Consider the following 23,604-nt stretch of genomic DNA (forward strand, 5'->3'; position numbering starts at 1 on the left):
CCTGATTTGACAATGATTCTTTGCTGGCACAGAAGACAGTTGCTAGTATATTTTTATGAGGAGGAAAAGAAAAGGGCAGGGTTATTTGTCTTCTCCCTCTGTTGCCTTCCCCCACACTGATTATATTTAAAGAACCGACCTTCTGTACTTTAATTGCACAAAATACTGTTTGAACAGTCCTAATGGTCACTGGCTCCCCATACAGAGTGAATACATTAAACTAATCCATTTAGACAGCTAAATGCTGATTTAGCTTGATATTGTGGGGCTCCTGCTGCTATGTAAATTAAAAAAAATGACTAAACAACAATCTAAAACTAGGCATACAGCTGTTGGCCTTCGCCTCTTTTCCCACTATCTTGTCCAATAAGGTCAGCCAAAAAGGACAGAATAAGGGCTCCATATACTATTTCTACCACCTCTGAAGAAAAACTATATGGTCAGCAGCAAGTGTGTGTCCACTGTTTCTTGTTCTTCCTTGACCTGGAATTTTGTGGGCTTATTTTACCTGTGGCATGCTTGGCTCAAATCCAGACTACAGTCACAATAGGCTTGGTCATGCATTTAGCACAAACACCAGAGAAAGGTGTGGCATGGAGATGCACCACCCGATGGGGAGTACCCATACGCACAGTGCCTCTTGGACCATCCCATCTGTGCTGCGGGAGAAGGGAAATTTGCAACAGCTTTTTAAAGGAAGCAATTATAATAGAATGTTAGGGGACTGTCAGTCACTTTATCTGAACTGCCCATACCAGCTTATCTGCCTACTTCTCTGCAATGGAGCACAGAGATGCCTACACAAGATGCACAGCATTGCTTCCCCCTGTTGCTAACTACATATCAGCTGTTCTCAGTGGGGGTGAAAGAGATAACCACTCCCACTGAGAAGCCCTGAAAAACATGAGGCAGCATAAGGATCTCTGCCAGGAGCAGCAGCTCTGAACTCTGGGCTGGCCAGGCCCCATAAAGTCTCCTGATAGAAGCAGGCCCCCTACGGTTCCCAGGTAGCTTTAAATCACCCTGCACCATGAAGAGTGCTGGAGAGGGAAGGGAAAAGATATGGCAGTGGGAGAAATGGTGGAGGAAGGAGAGAAGAGTGAGAGGTTGCGCTGTGATCCTGGTCAGCTTTCTGAAGTGGTGCTGGTGATTCAAAAGCAAGCATTCTCGCTTCCGTATGAGTACTGGACCAATGATTCACGGAACTATGGGCCTGCAAAGGTGCCAATTCTGAATGCAAGAGTAAGGCTGCTGTGAATCTGTGCCCTGGTCAAATTACCAAGAACATAAGAGTGGCCATACTGGGTCAGACGGGGGATAGTGCCTGCAGCTGAGGGCAGCACACGGAGCCCTCTGCACCCCCCTTTCCCAGGGACCACAGGGATGTGATGACAGCCGCTTCTGGGAGCGGCGTAGGGCCAGGGCAGACAGGGAGCCTGTCTTAGCTCCGCTGTGCCATGGGGCTGGCAATCCCGCAGGCCAGATAGGCCGTATCCAGCATGCAGGCCGTAGTTTGCCCTCCCCGGAACTAAATCCACCCACACAATCAAAACACTCCACTCTACCGAATTACTTAATCCACTGCACATGCTTCAGCCTCTGGGGAGAGGATGAGAGGGAAAAACAACACATGTAGGGGTAATACTGAGGAGCTGCCTATTCTTTCCTTGCCCGTTCCTTCTCCTTCAGGAAGAACAAAACAAACCTATACATAAGTTGAATTTGGGCAGGGTGAGCCTTTGACAATTGCCTCTGGCAAACAGAACTGTTTTCTGCTCTGGCAACAAGTTTTATCCAAAGCAAACTCTCTCTCAGTGCAAAGGCTGGCAAGACCGCCGAAGTATGGCACCATTCAGAAATGCCTTCACCACTCTCCAGCACTTTGGATTTACACTTCTCTTCTGCACTGGCTCACATCTGTTGCATTTTACTTATATAAGAAGTATTTATGTATGAAACTCAGGAAATTGACTGCAACCTTGTCACAGGCCATTTTGATAATGTAGATCATAATTTCTTATATTCTTGTCCCCAGGCCTAAACTGACAATGAGGAAGTAAGATGTGAAAGATACTTAAAGGTCAGATTATGATTTCTTTACTCACACTGAATAGCATCTTACTCCATGAAAGAAAATGATTCAAGTATAAATTTAATATGTGCGTAGAGGCTTTGGGTCTTTTAAAGGACACTGTTACACAGTCCTCATCTGGAATTGTTACTTAAAGTTTTTAAAGTTATATATGTGTAAGAATTTTTGCTAAATTTTAGTAGTATTCTAAAAGATCGATTCTCCCCTTGATGTGTGGGAAATACACTCTCCGAGGTCAGCTTGACTCCTGTGGGAGAAAAAAATCAGGTCCTCGACACAAAATAGCAGCACACTTTATCTAGCAAACATTTCTTCAATACTTTTTAACTGTGGTATAAAGGGCAATGGGTATTAATGTGCTAGTATAAATAAATAATACATCTCAATTATATAGTGCCCTCCAGCTAATGATCTAAAAGCATTTCAGCAACACTAAGTGATTATGCCTCTGGTGAAATAGGCTCATTAAATATTATTCTCCCTACATTACAGAATGGGAAGCAGCCAGAGAGGTAAAATGATCTGTTAAAGGTTACACTGTAAGTCAGACTCAGAGTGAGAATTAAGCTCCCAAGTCTGTTAGCACCTCCTCCTGTTTTCAAACCACTAGAGCATGCTGCCTCCCTGTATCACTATAGAGAGCACAAATACTCAGATGTTAAAACAGATTAACAAAAAATAAAAAATGAAAAAAGTTTTAAGCACAGTCAATATTTACAACTTCTTAACTAACCCGGGGCTCATCCCTTGATTTGTGTTAATTGAAATACTATTATTTATCAGTTATAGAGTTGGGGGACAAACGCATCAGTCCTGTGGCCCTTATTAGTCAGGACTCCCATTAACAGTTCATAAAAATATGCACAGGAAGATGCTGTACTGGCCTAAATTCAGTCCTAGTCTAAGCAGGGGCGCCTCCTGCTGGAGTCAATAAAGCTTACATCCATGAGGGAAAAAATGTTTTTAAAACACTGGACTGGACTCAGGAGACCTGGATTCAATTCCTGACCCAGCCAGACTTCTAGGGTGACCTTTTGCAAGTTATTTAATCTCTGTGCATCTCCATTCCTCATCTATAAAATTAGGATAATAATTCTTCCCTACCCTATGGGATGCTGTAAGGATAAATTCATTAATAATTGTGAGGTAGCCAGATACTATCATGATGAGGGCAGTAGATAGATTATACCAGGTTCTGTTTGTCCCAACATATATATGCACACAGCACATAAACACGCATACACAGACTCCTACACATTGGAGTGTAAGCAGAGTCAGGATGAGCTCTACCCTGACACCTGGTGGTGAATTGTGGCAAGTTGTGGAAAAGAACTTCAGGGGCTGATCTTGTTTGCATAGTCACACCCACCCCGCCTAGCATGAGCCCACAGCAGTCCAAATTGTCACTTTGGCTGCTGCGGTATCCCCAGTTTCTCTATTATTGGGGGAGGAAGAATAAAGTGTTGTTACCCTGATTATGTGAATCAAGAACAGTGGAACTGTTTTATGACGGAGGAACTCACCATCAACTAAGCAGCACTCGCTAGACAAGGGACATGGGTTCCAAAACCCAGTGAATTGAGACAGGCTGGGGGATAGGCACTTGTATCAAGTGGTGTGGGCCTGAAACACCAATTGCACCTCCTCCTCTCTCTGCTATAGAATATCAGAGCTAATTTTGAGTACATTAGGACTCTAAATTACAGGCTGCTGAGCTGAATTCACTTTTGGCCAATAATACACCAGCACTGAGGCTCCCCTACTACAAGCTGAAATCACTAAAGAGCTAAAATTACTAAGAGCTGAAATCACTGAGTGCTGTGTTAAGTAGTGGGGGGGCCTGAAGCTATATTGCGGAGCAGAGCAGTTCACAGGACGGCTGGTGCAGCAGAACCCCATGGAGAGGCAGGGCAGTCGGCCTTGGACCACGTAAGGTGCCCCTTAAAATGCCCCCATTTCCACCCAGGCTGGGAGGTAAAACCCTGCAGATAAACTTTTGAACTCTGGGCATGCACTGACCAGGGACAGAAACTTTTGGGTTGTTGGACTTTTGGACTTTGGGTGATTTTTGGGTTGCTGGACTCAAGAACCAAAGGGAAAGGACATGGCCCAATTTGCTGGGGTGGGTCTTTGCTCATGGTTTGGTTTATGAACCCTAGTTGTGGTGTTTTCCGAATTTAATGCTGATGTTGTTTACCTCATGTTATTAAAGATTTTCTGCTACACCAAGACTCTGTGCTTGTGAAAGGGGAAGTATGGCCTCTTTGAGGCGCCCAGGGGTGTGTGTAAGATTTTCCCAGGTCACTGGGTGGGGGCTCAAGCTGGTTTTGCATTGCGTTGTTGAGAGGGAACCCCTATGTACTGAATCCGGCCCTTGCTGCTATCAACTCGGCCTGGCAGAAGGGTTACAGGAGTATTCATGTACACAAGAACTGACATGCCTGTATTTAAACATGCAAATAGGAAACATGAGCTGTATTTCAAACACTGAACAACTCTTTTCTGCTTAACAGTCCATTCACACACACACACAAATCTGCTTTACTCTGAAAGCGATTTAGAAAGCACACTGATTACAATGTGTTTAATCATGATCTGTCTCAATCTACTCAAAAGTAGACTAGCCCCCCCCCAGCTGGCATTCTAATAACTGAACAGAGGTTGTCAAAGTAAGTGCAGATAATGTCAGCACAAAATACTGTATTGAATCAAGAACACTGAAAATAGTTTTTTGTTAAACATCTCTGCCTATCAATACACTTTGCAGACCACAGAAACAGCAGCGACAGCACTTCACAACTCAGCATTTTAAAAATATGTTAGAAGTGCCTGAAATCCCCTCCAAACTGCAATAATAATTGTACAGCTAGAAAGGAGAATGCAACAGAGTTGCCTCTTTTCTCCCATCCTTTGGATCTCTTCCCTGGAACACCCAGCAATGCTAATAATGCAGCATTCAATACTTAAAGGCATCTCTATCAAGTAAACAGAATTTAATATCAGTTGCTATGCAGTTGACATTTGTCTTATAGTAAATAAACCAGCCTGCTCAACACCACACCCACTGTATTTCACTGATGCCTCTGTGGTTCTATATCAGGTTTCTGCATCAACAGGAATGGTCACACCTACCGGGCAGGTCCAAAATATCGATCCCAACATCTACTGTTTCATGTTACAATACAAACAGAGGTCCACAAAGGTGACCCAAAATACTCTTCTTACTGCTGAGTAGGGTGAAAATAGGTAAAAATGAACATATATCCTATGAATTACTTGCATTTTGGGATTGTCATCAATGCAGATAAATGCTACATGTTTTAAAACAAGATAATTATGTTCTTTTTATGGGAATGGAAACGGCCCTATCACATTCATATGATTTGGAGGGGCGAGCGGGGAGGGAAGAGACCTACCAGATTAATATCTCTATCATTTCGCCTTCCATGCACATGCCGGCACAAAATGTCAGAGTAAAAAGGATGCTGACATTTAGAAAACAACAGACACATACCTACTTAACCCAGCTATCAAGTCCTTTGGATATTAAGTCTCGTAAGAACTTCACTGTACATTAACCCAGTTCTCACCCCAGCCTGGGTCAGCCCCTCAAGAACATCACTCATTCCAGGCCAGACAATTCATTTCTAACTCATCCATACATTCCAGTTGACCCTAACACTTTCAAAAGACTACTGAACAAAAAATACTATCTTAAGAAGTAAAACTCTTAATAGTTGACAAGAAACTGGCAACCCTGACATATCTGCAGTGTAAATATCAGAGTCCTTTATCACACAATCCAGTGTATCAGCAGATAGGCAAGCATAGTAATACATAAATAGGGAAGGAATGGCCTACAGTAAGTATAGTATTCTGCAGTACAGGATTACAAAATCTCAATGAAAAATGGGATCAAGGCCTACAACATCATTAACATCTCAGACCCAACTGGGAAAATATTTGGCAAAATATCAGAAATAAGGAACTGGTAATAATCTTATGATTTTACCAAAATAAAAGGATCAAAATTGATATTACTGGACTCCAGAGAGGCTGTTTAAGATTTTTTTTAAAAAACAGAACACATCGCAATTACCAGCGATGACGACAACCACATGCCAATGTCATCTAATTTATATCCTGATCCGAAGTCCACTGAAATTAATGGGAGTTCTATTGACTTCAGTTGGCTTTAGATCAGTCCCATAACATACACACACCCTAAATTATGTTCTTATTGGGGGAAAATAAATTAAAAAACTATGCAAGGGCTTCTGTATGGCCTTGGAACTACCATACAATCTACATAACTGTGTCTGCTGCAGGATTTGAATATTCCAGTCAACCGCATAAAGTGGATGTGCATTGCAGTGAGTGTGGCAAAACATGTCTTACTGGGAAAATGAAGTTCTGAACCATCTTTAACACACAGAGTACACCAGCATTTCATTGTTAACACACAGAGGGCCAGAGTGTCAGCTGGTGTGCAGAGCTGAGCTAATTTATACCAACTGAGGATCTGGCCCAGATGTTTTTTTATTTTTTTTTACCAGTGGCATCTTTGTTTTTGGAGGGGTAGGTTAGTCTTTTCACCATCATGAGAACGTGTGTGTTAAGTTTGTTTGCTTTATATAGAGATAGAAAAGTTCCACAGATATTTCTTCCTGCATGTTCTGTTGGCTTCAAAGCACCAATGAGCAGAGCACAATAATTTTGGCATATTTGCTGTGCATAGCAAAACACTCATGGGTTTGAACATAAAAACAGGAGCTGAGCTGGAATGTCACCTGGCTGGCTGTGCAGTTCTATTTTCTGACTACCTAAACAGACTTCTTCTTAAACTACAAGGAATAGATTTCCCTTGAGGGGATATTTTTTCTCCCTATATTTATTTAATGTGAACTGGCCAAGAGTTTCTCATCTTTAATTAGGGACTCTATACAATTACTTTTGTAATGTTTAAAATTTAGATAAGGTAAATAGTACACACCCCCACACCACGCCTATGTGCTGGTGATATCCATGGGATACATTGCAGAGCTATGTGATACACTGGATTTATAACATACCTTTAAACAACTCCGCCAGCTAACGAATCTCCTCCAGGGTTGCATCCGAAGTTCAAATCCTCTGAGAATCTTTGCATATCATGAGCAATGCAGCCATCACAAATTCATGCTGTTAAATCCTTTCTACCACACACAATCATCGCATGCTTTCCCTATATGTCACTGCTTAGGACAAAAGATAGCCGTGCTTTTCAAACAAAGGACTGTGAGTTCTACACTTTAAACTGCCAAATAAGCCGCACTGTTGTAACAGATGAGGTAAGCTGAGGCTGAGTAAGGGAAAAACAGACAGATTTGGAGGTTTATGATATGACAAAATGCTTCTTATAGCTACAACTTACTAAGGATCCAGTAAAGCACTTAAGCACATGCTAAACTTTAAGCATGCGAATTCTACTTAAGTCAATGAGACTACTTAAATGCTTAAAGTTAGAATGAGCTGAAGTGTTCTGATGGACTGGAGCCACAAGGAAAACAAATGGGCTTGCCTTGAGAGTCTTTCTCTGTCTGGATTTGAGTTGTAATACGGGCTCACTGGGGGAAATTCTTGGTTAAGGACTCACTCTTTTTACATGACCCAATCCTGTTCCATTGAAAAGGACAAGAATTCTTCTATTGACTTCAGTGGGAGCAGGCAACGGCCCATATTCCTCCTAGAGTCCTGTTTTACAACTCTCACCCACATTCAGTAGCACTTACTTGTGTCAACACTCTGTTCCTCGAGGGAACCCTTTGCACCCCAATGTTCATCCTTATAATATGATTGTGTGGTATCCAATGTAAAGTTTGTCACATTGGGTGTCTTCAGAAGGCTAATGATGTACTGAGCATTGTTGTTGTAGTAATGTTATAGGTTGTAATTTCACGTATATAGTTATGAGGCTGAAAATGTGTCCTCATGGCTGTAAGCAAGCCCAGGCAAAACTCTCCAGAAGCAGAGGGACAGTTCACACCGCATCAGGGCATGTATGGGACAAACCCAGCCGAGCCTCACAGGAATAAAGGACACTGGCTTAGGCAACAACAAAGGACCTGTTGGACTCTCGAGTGAGTCATCCCCCCCCCCCTTTGGTCAGTTTGGGACTGCGATGAGGTAATGCTCACCTGATTCTGATGGGGGAGGGCAAAGCCAAGAGGGAAGAAAGGACATGATAAAAGGGAGATATGTTTGCCATGCTCTTCCTCTCTCTTCCACCTACATCTACAGACATCCCCACCAAGCGACTGAAGTGCTGATCAAAGGGGAAAGCCTGGCTGAAGGGCAACCAGCCAGCCTGTGGTGAGAAGCATCTAAGTTTGTACGGCCGTTGAAAGCGTTAAGGTCAACTTTGAATGCATTTTGTTTTATTTCATTTGATGAAATCCAACTTTTATGCTCTGAGTTATAATCACTTAAAATCTATCTTTGTAGTTAATAAATCTGTTTATTCTACCTGAAGCAGTGCGTTTGGTTTGAAGTGTGTCAGAGACTCCCCTTGGGATAACGTGCCTGGTACATATCAATTTCCTTGTTAAATTGATGAACTAATATAAGCTTGCAGCGTCCAGTGGGCATAACTGGACACTGCAAGACAGAGCAATTTGCTCTAGCTAAATCCAGACAATTTCACCTTCTGGCCAGGTTCCCAAGTAATCCTTAAAATTCGGGCAGACCCTTGTGGCAGATTTTTTTGGCTTCAGGGCAAATTTGGCCAGAAGGTTAGATTTTTCTAAAATTAAACTTCTACAAAACCTCAGAACAATGTAATGTTTCCATTATTATTATTTGATTCTAATGATAACAGATTTGTTTGTTTTTTAACAAAAAACAAATATTTCTTTACACTGTATGAAGCCCCATATGTTGCAGCATTGTTCTAGTCTGTGAGTACTTGAAAGTAAAACTGACCAATCTATTTATTGTCCAAGCTGGGAAAAATGCAAAAAGTAAACAAACATAAGTCGTTAAAGATGAGATTTAAAAAAACAAAACAACAAACTTTTGCTTTAGAAAAATCAAAGTATAAAGGTAAATCATTTAAATATACAGTTAGATCTTTATCTTGCTCTTTTTCTTGTGTTTAAGGTGTGTGTGTCAAAAACTGACATACTGAATCAGGCTATCACAGGCTGTTTTCATTCTACCACCATCAAGGAGGTGCTATGTTCATAGCCTGAGAAACTGCTAACTCTTACCCCAGCTCTGTGAGTCAAGGCAGTGCTGCCAGTCCCTCACTTTCATGAGCATCTCCCCAAAATCCAGATAAACTTTTAAAAAAGACACAAAAACCTGTTAATAGTTATTGCCTAATCACTTATTTTCCCATATCTAGGCCCTGATTCTGCAAAGATCTATGCACATGTTTAACATTACACACTTCCATGGGACTTTGCCTTCAGTGGGACTACTCCACAGTGTGCAAACTTAAGCATGTACACAGATCTCTGTAGGATTGAGGGGGAGCTCTTTCTTCTCCTCCTCCACAGATGTTCACATAAAACCTTCGTAAGTATATTATATCTCACCCTTCTAAGGAAACTTTTAAACGTCAACACAGGATTCTGTATCAAGAAATGAAAAATTAGGCTACTGAAGTTAAAGAAAATATAATATTAATGAATACACAGTAAGATGATGTGACAAAGGCCAGAAAACTTATTAAAGGAAAAAACACCTTTGTTCTTAAAAACTCAGCTAGTTTAAAAAAAACCATCCAAGAAATCTAGATTAAAGAAATCTAAGGTATATGGATTAGTAAAAGATATTTAGTATTTTGTTTTCTTTCTACAACACTATAAGATTAAATAGCAATTTAAAAGACAACATGAGTTGCATATGCCACAGATGAACTCTAAGTAGATAGCACAGAGATCACTGTTCTAGTCCCATGTGCTTAAAAAAAAAAAAAATTAAAAAGAGAAGGATGGGGAGTGCAAAATGTTCCTGTATGTATATAATACAACACTGTTATTTTCCAGGGGGGATAAATTGGTCTTTTTAATTCTTTAAGCCTGGCATAGTATCAAAGCAGATATAAAATAGTCACAGAGCTCAATTTAGAAACATCATTTTTCTTATGTTGAGCTTTTATGAAGAGCTTCCTGCAAAGCTACAAACAATGGTCTGTCCGGCAGCCAGACCACACTGAGGTCATCCTTTCTTGCAAGGCCTTGTTTAAGGAGGCATTTTGCCAAAAGGTAAACAGAGGTCTGCCAAATACATGTGGAATTAAAAGTCCACTGACCCTCAAAGAGGAACCCTATTAGATTCACCACCAGAAACAAAACAACAACAACAAATGCTTGTTTGTTTTATAAATATATAATGGGTGGGTGAGTGTATAAAAAGAAAGAAGGATCAGATATTTGATGCCCTTAACCAAAAATCTTGCTCTTAGTCTACTGAAGCCAATGAAACAACTCCCACTGATTTAAAGAGGTGTGGATAAGTCCCTTTGTGAAACTCACCCAAAAACAAAGCACAAGACACAGACACAACTTGTGCTGGCCCTCTGCACACAATACCAAGGGTTGTTCTTGTTGTTCAGGACTGAGGTAGTTCTCTACACATGTTCATTCTATATCTCCTAGTATTTCTAGAATATTGATCATACAAAATGAACGCAGGGCAGGCTATAGCAGCTGCAAATGGAGTGGACAACAGATAGGATGTCTGGTTCTCCATGGAATAGATAAGTATTTTTGAAAGATCTGAAGCTAGAGTGATTATAAATACATTATTTTTATGATTTACATGAAAAGCCTGGCTCTGGTGCATATGGCTTCTTAAATCTGCTGACTCAGATCTCAATGGCCTGTTTGCGATACATTCTTGGCCTTGTCTCAATAGGAAATGTATGCTAAACGTTTTCCTTCATTGCAACCAGTACAGCTTCATTGTTGGGATCACTAGTGTAGACTGGATGCCAGCAACTGCCATTGTCTTAAACACCATGTTGTGTTGACTTGTTCTGAGTATTCAAATTGCTGGATCTCTCTCTACATCAGTACTCCTTCCACTGCATAAAGCCACTTTTCCCCTGGCCATGCCCCTCAGATTCCAAAGGGAGACAGCACAGAATTAGGGCCTTCCTGACCTCTTTGGACATTCCTCACTCTTTTTGCAAACCATGTACTTCACCTAGCTACCAGGAAAGTTGCTTTGGAAATGCTCCTACAAACAGATTAGAGGGAGATCTCTTTTCAAATCCTGCTATAAAGTACAAAAGCCTCCAGGGAATACAATCAGTCCAGAACAAACGTTGTCCCTCTGTCACGATGTATTGTGAAGCTGAAAAGAAGTCCTACTTGTTTATGTTTTATGCTATTTGATTTCACATGAAATTTGGAAAGCCTGCTGACATTAAAAGATTTGAGCTTGAACACATTTTATTGTTGTTGTATAAAAGGTTAAAAAAAATACCTTTCCCAAAGCATCTCTATCGACCAGCTCCTGCACTGCCAAGAGCTTGATGCTGTAAGAGAGAAACACAAAAAATGAATAATTTAACGGCAAACATTTCCAAAGCACCAGTTATACTAGGACTGAAATCTTGCCCTTATTTTTTTTCTTTCAGAAGGTTTAAAATGCCTGTTGCGTGATGCAGCATGCAGGAGTCTACAATAAATTAAGGACAGGCACTGTTACGTGCTTTGCTTGATCTGATCTAGCTGTCCTACATAGACTTTTTGGTTCCTAAATTAGTAACCATATTCAAATTCGCCCTATAAGAGGAGTCCACTGATCATCTCATTTGCACAGTTTAAAACACTGAAAGATCTTTTGAAAACAAATACTGAAGAAGTATTTAACAGAACGGTCATTTTTCTGTCCAAATGCTTACATCTCTGCAGTTGCAGAGATATATATATACACACACACATAGTTAATAAAATATGGGGGACGACAAGTTACACACGCCTAAAGAAAACTGCCTGGAAAGAAGTATATGATTTACCCCTTTTCTATTCAAAGCCTTATTCCCTCACCATTACAAAAATCTCTTCTTGGTCCACAAAGGGCTAAATCTTGCTCACCCTATGCCAATGACTTCAATGGGACTATATGTAAAACGACTTGGACTCATCCACAATGACTAGTAACTTAGCTCAACATCAGTCTAGCAGGAAATGGAGCTGGAACAGTGTGTTAAAATCCAGGTCTCTCTGTATTTTCCCACTCCAACCCCCCGCCCTAGGTCGGAACCCCCTCCCGCACCCAAGCTCCCTCCCGTACCCCAACCCCCAGTCCCACCCCAGAGCTCACACCCCAGCCAGAGTTTGCACCCCAGACCCCTGCCCCAACCCAGAGCTCCCTCCTGCACCCCAAACCCCTCATTCTCGGCCCCACCCAAGCCTGCACCCCCAGCCAGAGCCAACACCCCCTCCACCACTCCAACTCCCTGCCCCAGCCTGGAGCCCCCTGCTGCACCCTGAAACCCTCATTTCTGGCCCCACCCCAGAACCTGCACCTCCAGCCAGAGCCCTCACCCTCTCCCACACCCCAAAATCTGTCCCAGCCTGGTGAAAATAAGCAAGTGAGTGGGGGTGGGGAAGAGCGAGAGACAGAGGGAGGGGGAATGGAGTGGATGGGGGCAGGGCCGGGGCTAGGCAAGGGTGTTTGGTTTTGTGCAATTAGAAAGTTGGCAACCCAAACGTAGGGGCATTATCCTACCTGTAGCGAAGTAGAAATCTTGGGTACTCCAGGGCCTGTCTACACTAGAGATTTTTCGGAAAAAAAAATCGTACGCATAGTACCCTCAGTTCAGCTGCATTTCTAATCAAACTGGTAGGAACTCGGGTGCAGCTAAGGCTCTGTGGTTTCCCGTGTCTTAAAGAACATCTTGTAGAACTGCGTCTTTCCAAGTGAAAAAATGAGCATAACAGTGAGAAATCAGGTATCGTTTCCCCCTCCTTTTTTTGCAAGCTTCAAGTCCAAAAACCCATTTTATACCAAACTCACTTCCGAAGGAACCCTAAGTACTGTTTTATACACATTACTTATAAAGCGCGCTGGCCATTTCACATTTTGGACTCGATTCAAACCTGTTTGGGTAGCAGGTGCAAACTTTGCACCCACTATCCCAGCAGGATTATTGGAGAAGTCAAAAGCACTGTTTGCCCTTTTTCCTGCTCATGGGGCTTCACCAGTAGACATCGGGTGTAACGTACAGTCAAGGCTCCATGGACTGAAGGCTAGCCAGAGTACGGAATAAATCAGTAGCTTCAGCCATGCCACCTAGCAGAAATGTGTGTCTCCTGGCAGAACAAAAACATCCTCCACCACCAGCGTTCTGCATTATGCTGATATTGCCACTCCGATTACCATGCTTCCTTTCCAGTCTTACAGCCAGCCACCGACCAGATTGTCCATGTGACCCTGAGGAAGCTCCACTTTTCCCCAGTATACCCATGTATTTGCATCGCAGCAGGGAATGCTGCTCACAGTCACTGCTGAAATGACTCAGTGATTCTGGACAGCCACAACAGTGTATTTAAGGCGTAAAAACTGATTTACTTCTGAGACCATGCTAGGAACTGATGCACAAGGCTGCCAGAGGAAGCCATTTGCAGTGTACAACAAGAAGTTTTATTGTCCTACAAACCCCTGGAACTATGCTGCATGTTCTTGACTGGCATCTTATTTATTAACTATGTGTGTGTATATATATATATATATATATCTCCAGATATAAAGCATTCCTATAACAGAAGCTTAAATGACACAAGGTTAAATCAAGCTCTTTTTACTAGATTTCCATTCCTTCCACTAAGAACTGTCATGTTCTAAACCAGGGGTGGGCAAACTTTTTGGCCCAAGTGCCACATCGGAGTGTGAAACTGTATGGAGGGCCAGGTAGGGAAGGCTGTGCCTCCCCAAGCAGCCTGGCCCTCACCCCTACCCGCCCCCTCCCACTTCCCGCCCCCTGACTGCCCCCCCCCCAGAACCTCTGACCCATCCAATCCTCCCCCCCGCTCCTTGTCCCCTGACTGTCCCCTCCCAGGACCCTCCACCCCTAACCGCCACCTCAGGACCCCACTCCCTATCTAACCCCCATCCCGCTCCCTGACTGCTCCCCCCCAACCTCTGCCCTATCCAACCACCCCCCTGCTCCCTGTCCCCTGACTGCCCCCCAGAACCCCCTTCCCCAACCCCCTGGTCCCGGCCCCCTTACCATGCCACTCAAAGCAGCATGTTTGGGAGCTGCGCTGCCAGGCTGGAGCCAGAGATGCTGCCGCGTTGCCCTGCATGAGCGTTGCCCGTGTGGTGGCGTGGTTGCGGGGGAGGGGGGACAGCAGGGGAGGAGCCGGGGACTAGCCTCTCCGGTCAGGAGCTCGGGGGCCAGATGCGGCTCGTGGGCTGTAGTTTGCCCACCTCTGTTCTAAATCCTAAATATAACTGTGCCCTCACTTTCATGTATTTCAAGCTTTCATACCTCTCCAAATTTCATAATGACCAGGTACACTGAAGTATAAAACAGTTCCAGGCAATGCTGTTTAGGTCTGCCAGGTCTATTGCTATCAGTACAGACAGGGCTAGCATCCTGATAAAGACAGTTCACACATTAACATGCTTCTAGCAAAGGAGTACATGAGAGAAAATGTATAGCTCTAATGCACTGCTGCTGTAAGAGTAGGAGAAATCTGGATATCTGCTATGATTTACTGAGTATTCTGTACAATAATATTCTAGTAGAACAGACAGAGGTACTTAAGGAAAATACAATGCTGAAATTAGAGAACCTTTCCATCTACTTGTCAGAAAGCTCGTAGTTGAGCAAATAAGCATTGAGCAAAGAAAAAATTCAAGAAAAAATACTTTTAAACCAGTGCAGTCCCACTGCCTCTTGTTTTTCTTATTTTTTGTTCCTAATTCTATTTATTTATTTATTTATTTATTTAATTTTTAAATTGTGCTTGTGAATTGCAAGGTTGTGAAAGAAGTTGGTACTGACATCCTGGCTCTTTATTTATTCACAGAACAAGTACAACACGGGCAATGGCAGGACAACCCTCCCCACCCAGCACCATGAATACATCTTAATATTGGAGAAGCCACCTCTCTGGACAGGCAGTGTGAACTCCGTATCCACTGAACTCTTGGCCTCTCAGAGATGACTGTCATCCAGGGCAATAATTAGACAGTGATTTTTCTCCAGTGATGTGTACATTCATCACTGGGTGATGGATTGAGACCCATCAACTTGCATCTAGGCCTCTAGGCAGTTGTCATAGTACAGTAATAACTGTGTCACAATATATCTGTTCTGGATTTGAACTCCATGCTTAGTGGCTAGTTAAAGGTTCCCTATCCAGTTACCCACCCTGCACCATTGAGCGACCAAACACTAACATTCTAAGCTTGCACAGGAAGAACATGAGACAGTTCATATGGAGAAATGCCTGTACATAAGTTCATTAGAAGTTCAGTGTGATCAGGAAGACAAACAAAGTGGTTCAGTAAAAAGATCAGACTCAGATCCATGCTGCAGATAATGCAAACTGGGATTTTGCCTTTCCCTGGTTTATACTGCAGCACAAGGTACTTAATATGTAAATTACTTTCATTATTTCTCTAGCGGCTTGTAACCTTCATAAAGCATTTAATTTCTGATCAGTGGCAACACGAATACTTAAGATGGCTGCTGATTCTACCTATTTACAGGTTCGTTTGTAAAAACGCTATTTGTAGAGTTTAGTAGATAATTTGACCTTCCATGGCTAGAAGTGAGAGATGATGAGCCTAACTATCATTACAACTGCCACTCTCATTACTGGTCCCTCTGTTATTGCAAACTCTCCTACAGCGCTATTCTCGTTCCTTGCTATACTAAAGCCCATTAGAATTCCTCCTACCTGCCATGTGTTCTTATTTAAAACGGAATGTACTCAGTTAGACCAAAAAAGTGTTTACATGACGAGAGGGATCAGTTTCCTTCATCCAACTGATTTACAGGGCTGCAATCGTCCTATTCAGCAGCCCAGGACCAACATGAAGCATCTTTATTATAGAATTAAAATAGACCACAGTTTTCTAGTCTTTTCCACAGCACCTCACTGTTTTCCGCTAAGGCTACGTCTACACTGCAATAAAAGACCCGCACTATGGCTGCGGCTCACCCAGGTCAGCTGACTCGAGCTCGGACTGTGGGGCTAAAAATTGAAGTGTAGATGTAAGCTCTGAGACCCCAAGGTGGGGTGGGTCTCAGAACCCAGACTCCAACCCACGCTTGAACATCTACACTGCAATTTTTGGCCCCATAGCCCAAGCTAGAGTCAAACGATCTAGGCTCTGAGACTCAGTGCTGAGGGTTTTTTTATTGTAGTGTAATTGTACCCTAATATTGTCTCACTGTGTGGGCTACAATCCATTAGCTGGGAAGTTCTTTAATAAGCCATTTCCTTCTATTCCTTCCAAGTTAAAAAAAGGAATCCAGAACAACATTTACCTGTGGCTCTTTGTCCACCTTCAGCTTGAAATGTGGTGTCTCATTGGGAGCTCAGTGCTTTTGAAAATCAGGTCACTTATTCAGGCACCTACATGTGGACTTAGGAGCCCAATTTTAGGCACTTAATTTAAAAATTCTTGGCCTAAAGCACCAATCCTGCAAACACTTAAGTGCCTTCACAACTCTACTCATCTAAAGTTATTCACATGGTTATGTACTTGCAGGACTGGGGCCTAGTTCAGGAAAGGGAACATAGCTCCTTGGTAAGCAGGAGTAGAGCTGGGAGGTATGACTGTAGATACATGGTTCTGGGAAATGAGGTTTGAGGCACACTGTCAAGGCAGCATGAAGAAGCTTGTGTTTCTGCTACCTGTGACATAGCTATTTGCACCACCCTAGTTTTGTGAATACCCAGAGCATGATCAATCCCCAGGGATGTCAATCCAGCCATCACTGAACATATCACACTTTTTATTCCTCTAAAGCAGCGAACCTCAGTGTAACCTTGGAACAGTGTAACTTATTGGACAGCCAATAATGACTACTTCTTACTTCTGCACTGATTGCAGAGCAAGTCTGGTAAAGAGCAATGATTATGTCCAATCATTTCTGCTTTCTACACCAGGCTATTTATTGGTCCCAGTTTGCTATCCAGCAGCTAGATAAACTGATCTCAATTCACTCTGCAGTGCTATAAATCCTGGTTCAGTGATTAAGATTCTCTACAAGTGTTGTACTTTCTACTAGTCAGCACACAAGCCTGACTAAAGTTAACAGACAGAAATGCCACTTGATTTCTCTTCTCTCTGGCGCATTTTGCACTATACAGCTATACTCAGTCACCCTCACCTAAACAGCATGGGCATAATATAAAGCCATTCATCCACAAATAAGCTACATTAAGTAGTAGTAAAGCATCCACCTTGAACCCACAAACTTCTCCCCCTCACACACAAAACCCCGACAAACTACTCTTGAGGTAAGGCCCTGTAACTGTGTTTCAGCCCAGGGTCTGTTATGGGATATATGGGAGTGGAGAGCAGCAACTGTACACGCTGACGGGACACACCAAGGACTGAACCAGAAATAAAAAGTCCTACAACTTGAGTTAAAGAGCAACAGTTTTGTAGCTGGGGGCTGTATCAACTCATACGGACCATAGCACAGAGCGGGATCTGGAACGCACATTCCCCTGTGGGTTCTACAAGCACAGAGGAACCGACAAACATTTTTTCTTTTCTCTTTTTCCATTTCACTTATTACATGGCTCTTTGGTATCCTGTGCTGCCCTCCCAGTTCCCTACCTTCCCAACCTTTACTTCTGGACTACAGCCAACAGAGTCACAGACTGTATCTCTCTTTCTCCTGCTCCCTCCACGACTCTTATACTACAACAAACAAGGAGATTTAATTTTGTGGGGGTCAGGGACATTATATTGTGGGCCTAATTCACATTGGATTAACTTCACCGATTTCAATGGAGCTGCAGCGCCATTAACTGGAATAGCACAGGGATGAATCGTGTAGAAAATACACATGTGCATGCATGAACACAAAGAGGGAGAGATCAAGACTAAGAAGAGCAAACTTCTTCCAGACATTCCAAAAGTGAGTGAGAAATGCTCACAAAAATGTCTCAAAACATTACTGGGAATCTAAAGCTAGCCACTAATGGGCTGGAACACTTCAAGAGACTTTGGGAATAGGGATCTCCCATTAAGCCCATTTGGAACTGCGCATTCCTGAGTACTTTCCAAGGCAGGCAATATTCAAGCTCCTCAGCAAATTGGTTTATTGACATGCGTACACATAACTCACTTCCTAAAGCAAATAATGGAGGACTCCAGGTCCAGCGACTGGTAAGAGAATGCTCATCAGCCAAGCTACTATGGAGTCGGAGGAAGAACAGAGAGGTGAGGGGCCAGTGAAGAATCAGAGGACCAGGGGTTAAAATAAGAAAGGGCACAGCTCCCCTTTCTCTGCTTAAAGCAGGTGAGCTCCTACTCCTCTCCATGACTTGGGAGAGCATTGCCCCTTATAGGTACCTCTCCTCTCTGCCCAAAGGAAGACTCATCAGGCAGGGGAGAGTGAAGTGGGAGAAGCAGATGCCTGGCTGGGGAGTTTCTACAGATTCTGGCCTTTTCTGCCAGGGACCGGAGCAGCAGCAGCACTTGAGAGGGAAGCACCTTATATTATTTTCCTCTAAGGCAGGGCTGTCTGTCGGTCAGCTCTCCTATCCCTCCAGAGGAAGAAGATCAGACATAACTCAACTTCCCTTTATTTAATATCTTCCTTTCCAAAAGGTCTTTTATATCTTCCAAAACATAGGAAGTTGCACTGGGAATTTCTAGTATTTCTCTGGAAAACTGTGATGTTAAAATGAATGAAAACAATACAGATTCTCCATCCTGGTCAAAATTGGGGCAGGGAGCTCTAGGGATGTACAGTCAGAGCCAACTGCACATGCTGCAGACATTTTTGTTTCCTAAGCCCTGGGCCTTCTTGGGGACATTTCTTCTCATGTGCTCATTCTCTTTCTCTTTCCTATGTCTGTTCACTACACACTGATGCAAAGCCATGGTACTGACACCTGTGATGATACTTACCAAAACTGATTAGCCTCCTCTCTCATCTAACTCTACTTTAATCATTATAGAAGGCCTCCCAAGACCTTCAGCAAATTTGCAGGTATAAGGGATTTTTGCTGTGTAGGAGCAAACTTTTGTTCCTCTTTGATGCAGGTGGCATAAAAGTATATTATTGCAGATCAGCAAATGAAAATGCTGATACCTATTCCCTTCTCTAACCAACATACATAAAACGTCACCTTTAATGTCTTTGTTTTCAGTTCACAGTTGACAAATACCAATCCAAAAAATGCCACTAAGTCTATTCATATTAAATTCTTGGTGGAATTATGCGCCACTGAGCAATGCAGAATTTCGCAGAATTCCCTGTTTCCCCCGCAGAATTTCTGGCAGCCACTAGGGGCCGCTGGACTCTGCAGAGCCCATTTCGCAGTGAGTGGAGCGCCCAGCCTGGTGGGGCTGGAGGCTGCAAGCTCTTTGATCCTCATTCTCCCAGGGACGAGAGAGGGCCTGGGAGATGCAGCTCTGGCAAAGGGCAAGGACAGGAAAGAAGTTGGGGGAAGTAAAGGCTCCTGGGGGGCTGATGTCTGCCTCGGGGGCTGCCCTGTGGCTCAGCTCTGTGGGAAGGGAGGGCTGGTGTCTGGGGGCTGCCCCACAGTGGGGCTCTCGTGGGATGGGAGTGCAGGAGTCTGGGCTCTGGGGGCCCTACATAGCCCACTCCAGCACCCCACAACTGGAACTGGGTTGTTGTAGGGGTTTCTTTAACTCTCTACTCCAGGGGGAATATTTTTTGCTATTGTTTGTATTGTTGACATACTTGTTGACAGGTATTTGAAATAAATGACTAAAATAATTGAAACTGGAGTGATTATATTGTGTTATTTTGATAAATAAAATATGCACAATTTTAAAATATTGTGCCAATTTTTTTGATTTTTGGTGCAGAATTTTTGGTTTTTTGGGCGCAGAATTCCCCCAGGAGTAATATTTTACACCCTTATAAAAACAAAAAGGTGTCTTATTTGTCCCTACTATAGTACATATTGGCTTCCTATTACATTTAACTAGCTACATTAACCCCTACTTAAAACTAGCTTACAGTATTTAGAATAGTTCTGTAATTAGGGAAAACATGCTGTGTATTATTTGTGGTATTAATATTTTTAACTTTCAGGGCACATCAGTTTTCTCAGGGTTTTGTCAGATAGGATGGGCTAGGAAAGGTGTTGTGTGTGTATGTATGTGTGCGTTTGATTTTTATTTAGTCATTTACATTGGGTTTGGGCAAATCATTTAACTGACACTGCGTGATCAAAATCTGATCATGGGAAGAGAAAAGGCCAAGATTTAAACAAAAGACTAGAAGCTCATAAAATGAAAGGTGACTGAGTGTTTCCAAATATAGAACTATATTATACTGCAGGATGGCCTTTCACATTTGGCTCCCTTTCTTGGATCTTCTGAATCACTTCCCACCTGAACTGTATTTAGTAGCTCCAGAAACTGCACCTTTTCCAGTCCACAATCCTGCCTCACTGCACCAACGGAAAGACTAACTAAATCCTTAGTTAAACGATACTAAGGATGTTTTGGAAAGGGCACATAAATGTGACCAATGTTTTACCACCATTCCTTCATTTGTAATGATTATTATCAATACAATTAATATTAAGGCAGTTGGGAATTAACTGGAGAATTATTTCTGTGCTCTTGCAAAATGGCTTTAAAGTTTGGAAATAATCAAATGTAATTTCAGGTTATTTGCCTCCCTGACTCCCAAGAATGCCTGAGCCATATGCAGATACCTCTTTCAATGTTAAAATGCGCATCCTTCTCTCACCTACTCTCAAATTTTTAAGGCAATATTACTTGGACTCCATTGTCCTATTTGCACATTTCAATTCCTCAAAGAGAGATAGGCACATGAATTTAAAATCCTACAGAGGATACTTTGTCCTCACCCACAACTGTTTCACATTTGGGGACAACATATACCCCTTCAAGTCAGCAGCACTGCTATGGGTACCCGCATGGCACCACAGTATGCCAACATTTTTATGGCTGACTTTGAACAATGCTTCCTTAACTCTCGTCCCCTAATGCCCCTACTCTACTTGTGTTACATTGATGACACCTTCATCATCTGGACCCATAGAAAAGAAGCCCTTGAGGAATTCCAAAATGATTTCAACAATTTTCATCCCACCATCAACCTTAGCCTAGACCAGTCCACACAAGCAGTCCATTTCCTGCACACTACAATGCTAATAAGCGATGGTCACATAAACACCACCCTATACCGGAAACTACTGACCCTATATTACCTACATGCCTCCAGCTTCCATCCAGGACACATCACGCGATCCATTGTCTACAGCCACACTCTACGATACAACCGCATTTGCTCCAATCCCTCAGACAGAGACAAACACGTACAAGATCTCTATCAAGCATTCTTACAACTACAATATCCACCTGCTGAAGTGAAAAAACAGATTGACAAAGCTAGAAGAGTACCCAGAAGTCACCTACCACAGGACAGGCCCAAGAAAGAAAATAACAGAACACCACTAGCTGTCACTTTCAGCCCCCAACTAAAACCTCTCCAGTGCATCAAAGAACTACAACCAATCCTGAAAAATGATCCCTCACTCTCACAGATCTTGGGAGACAGACCAGTCCTCGCTTACAGACAGCCCCCCAACCTGAAGCAAATGCTCTCCAGCAAACACACACCACACAACAAAAACATGAACCCAGGAACCTATCCTTGCAACAAAGCCCGATGCCAACTCTGTCCAAATATTTATTCAAGTGACACCATCATAGGACCTAATCACATTAGCCACGCCATCAGGGGCTCGTTCACCTGCACATCTACCAATGTGATATATGCCATCATGTGCCAGCAATGCCCCTCTGCCATGTACATTTGCCAAACCAGACAGTCTCTACGCAAAAGAATAAATGGACACAAATCTGACATCAGGAATCATAACATTCAAAAACCGGGAGGAGAACACTTCAACCTCTCTGGCCACTCAATAACAGACTTAAAGGTGGCAATTTTGCAACAGAAAAGCTTCAAAAACAAACTCCAACGAGAAACTGCTGAGCTTGAATTAATATGCAAACTAGATACTATTAACTTGGGTTTGAATAGAGACTGGGAGTGGCTGGGTCATTACACATATTGAATCTATTTCCCCATGTTAAGTATCCTCACACTTTCTCGTCAACTGTCTAAAATGGCCATCTTGATTATCACTACAAAAGTTTTTTCTCCTGCTGATAATAGCTCATCTTAATTAATTAGCCTCTTACTCCACCTTTTCATGTTCTCTGTATGTATATATCTTCTTACTATATGTTCCAGTCTATGCATCCGATGAAGTGGGCTGTAGCCCATGAAAGCTTATGCTCAAATAAAATTGTTAGTCTCTAAAGTGCCACAAGTACTCCTGTTCTTTTTACTGGACTTCAGCACACTTGTTCAAATAGAGTTCCACAGAGCAATCATGTGTTCTGGTGGTGTGACACATTATTTGGCAATGTCTGAAACTAGTAAATATTGGTGCAGTGTTATAGAAATAGGATAGAGTCATTGGTTAATGGCTGAATCAGCATACAGAACTTCTAAGTCTTTTATAAAATTGAACACTCTTCTTTTTGGTTGTGACAAAAAGACTGACCCTCAGACGGTGGGTCCTAGTTTTAACAGAGTAATAGTTTGACATGACAGTTGTGTTTCACAGAAGAATCTTATTCATAAGACTTAGGACTGGTCTACACTTAAAAATTAGATGGACCTAGCTATTTCGCTCTAGGCTGTGAAAAATTTCGTGCCCTGAGCACCATAGGTAGTCAACCTAACCCCAGTGTAGATGCAGCTAAGTAGATGGAAGAATCCTTCCACTGACCTAGCTACTTCTCGGAAAGTGGATTTACTACATTGAAAGAAAAACCCCTCCTGTCAACGTAAGAAGCATCCACACTATGGTGCTACAATGGCACAACTGCAGTGCCATAGGCCATGTCTACATTGCCAGCAGCACACCTAAGTGGCAAAACTTAGAAGCACTGAAATGGGGGAAAAGTGACTCTCTATTGTATATGAAGGAAAACACAAATGAGAGTTATTAGATAGCATGCAAATGAGAGGTGCTGCAAAATTACAACTGAGGCATTGTTGGGAGAGCAGGGCTGGGGGGAGGAATGGTGGAGAAATCCAGAACTGTGTTTTGGTAAAGAGAATGTTTCTAGAGTATATTTTTTTATTTTTACGTATAGTTTGTATTACTGTTTTTAAACTTCAATAAAGACATTTATATAAAAGGATAAAAAAAAGTGAATTGTAAGAGGAGTTGGGCCAAGATCCTCAAAGACAATTGGCTGGTTAAGTCCCACTGAAATCACCTATTGGG

The 23,604-nt window shown here is 42.6% G+C and overlaps 1 protein-coding gene across 2 annotated transcripts in view; it reads right to left on the reverse strand.

Moving 5' to 3' along the window:
• EEPD1 (endonuclease/exonuclease/phosphatase family domain containing 1) overlaps positions 1 to 23,604 on the reverse strand; it is an 85,014-nt gene that overhangs the window by 24,886 nt on the left and 36,524 nt on the right. For both annotated transcript variants that reach the window (XM_073332891.1, XM_073332892.1), the window contains exon 2: positions 11,567 to 11,618. In XM_073332891.1, the coding sequence (XP_073188992.1) occupies positions 11,567 to 11,618 (52 nt within the window). The remainder of the gene's footprint in view (positions 1 to 11,566; positions 11,619 to 23,604) is intronic.

Source organism: Lepidochelys kempii, chromosome 2, assembly GCF_965140265.1.
Source record: "Lepidochelys kempii isolate rLepKem1 chromosome 2, rLepKem1.hap2, whole genome shotgun sequence".
Lineage (NCBI taxonomy): Eukaryota > Metazoa > Chordata > Testudines > Cheloniidae > Lepidochelys > Lepidochelys kempii.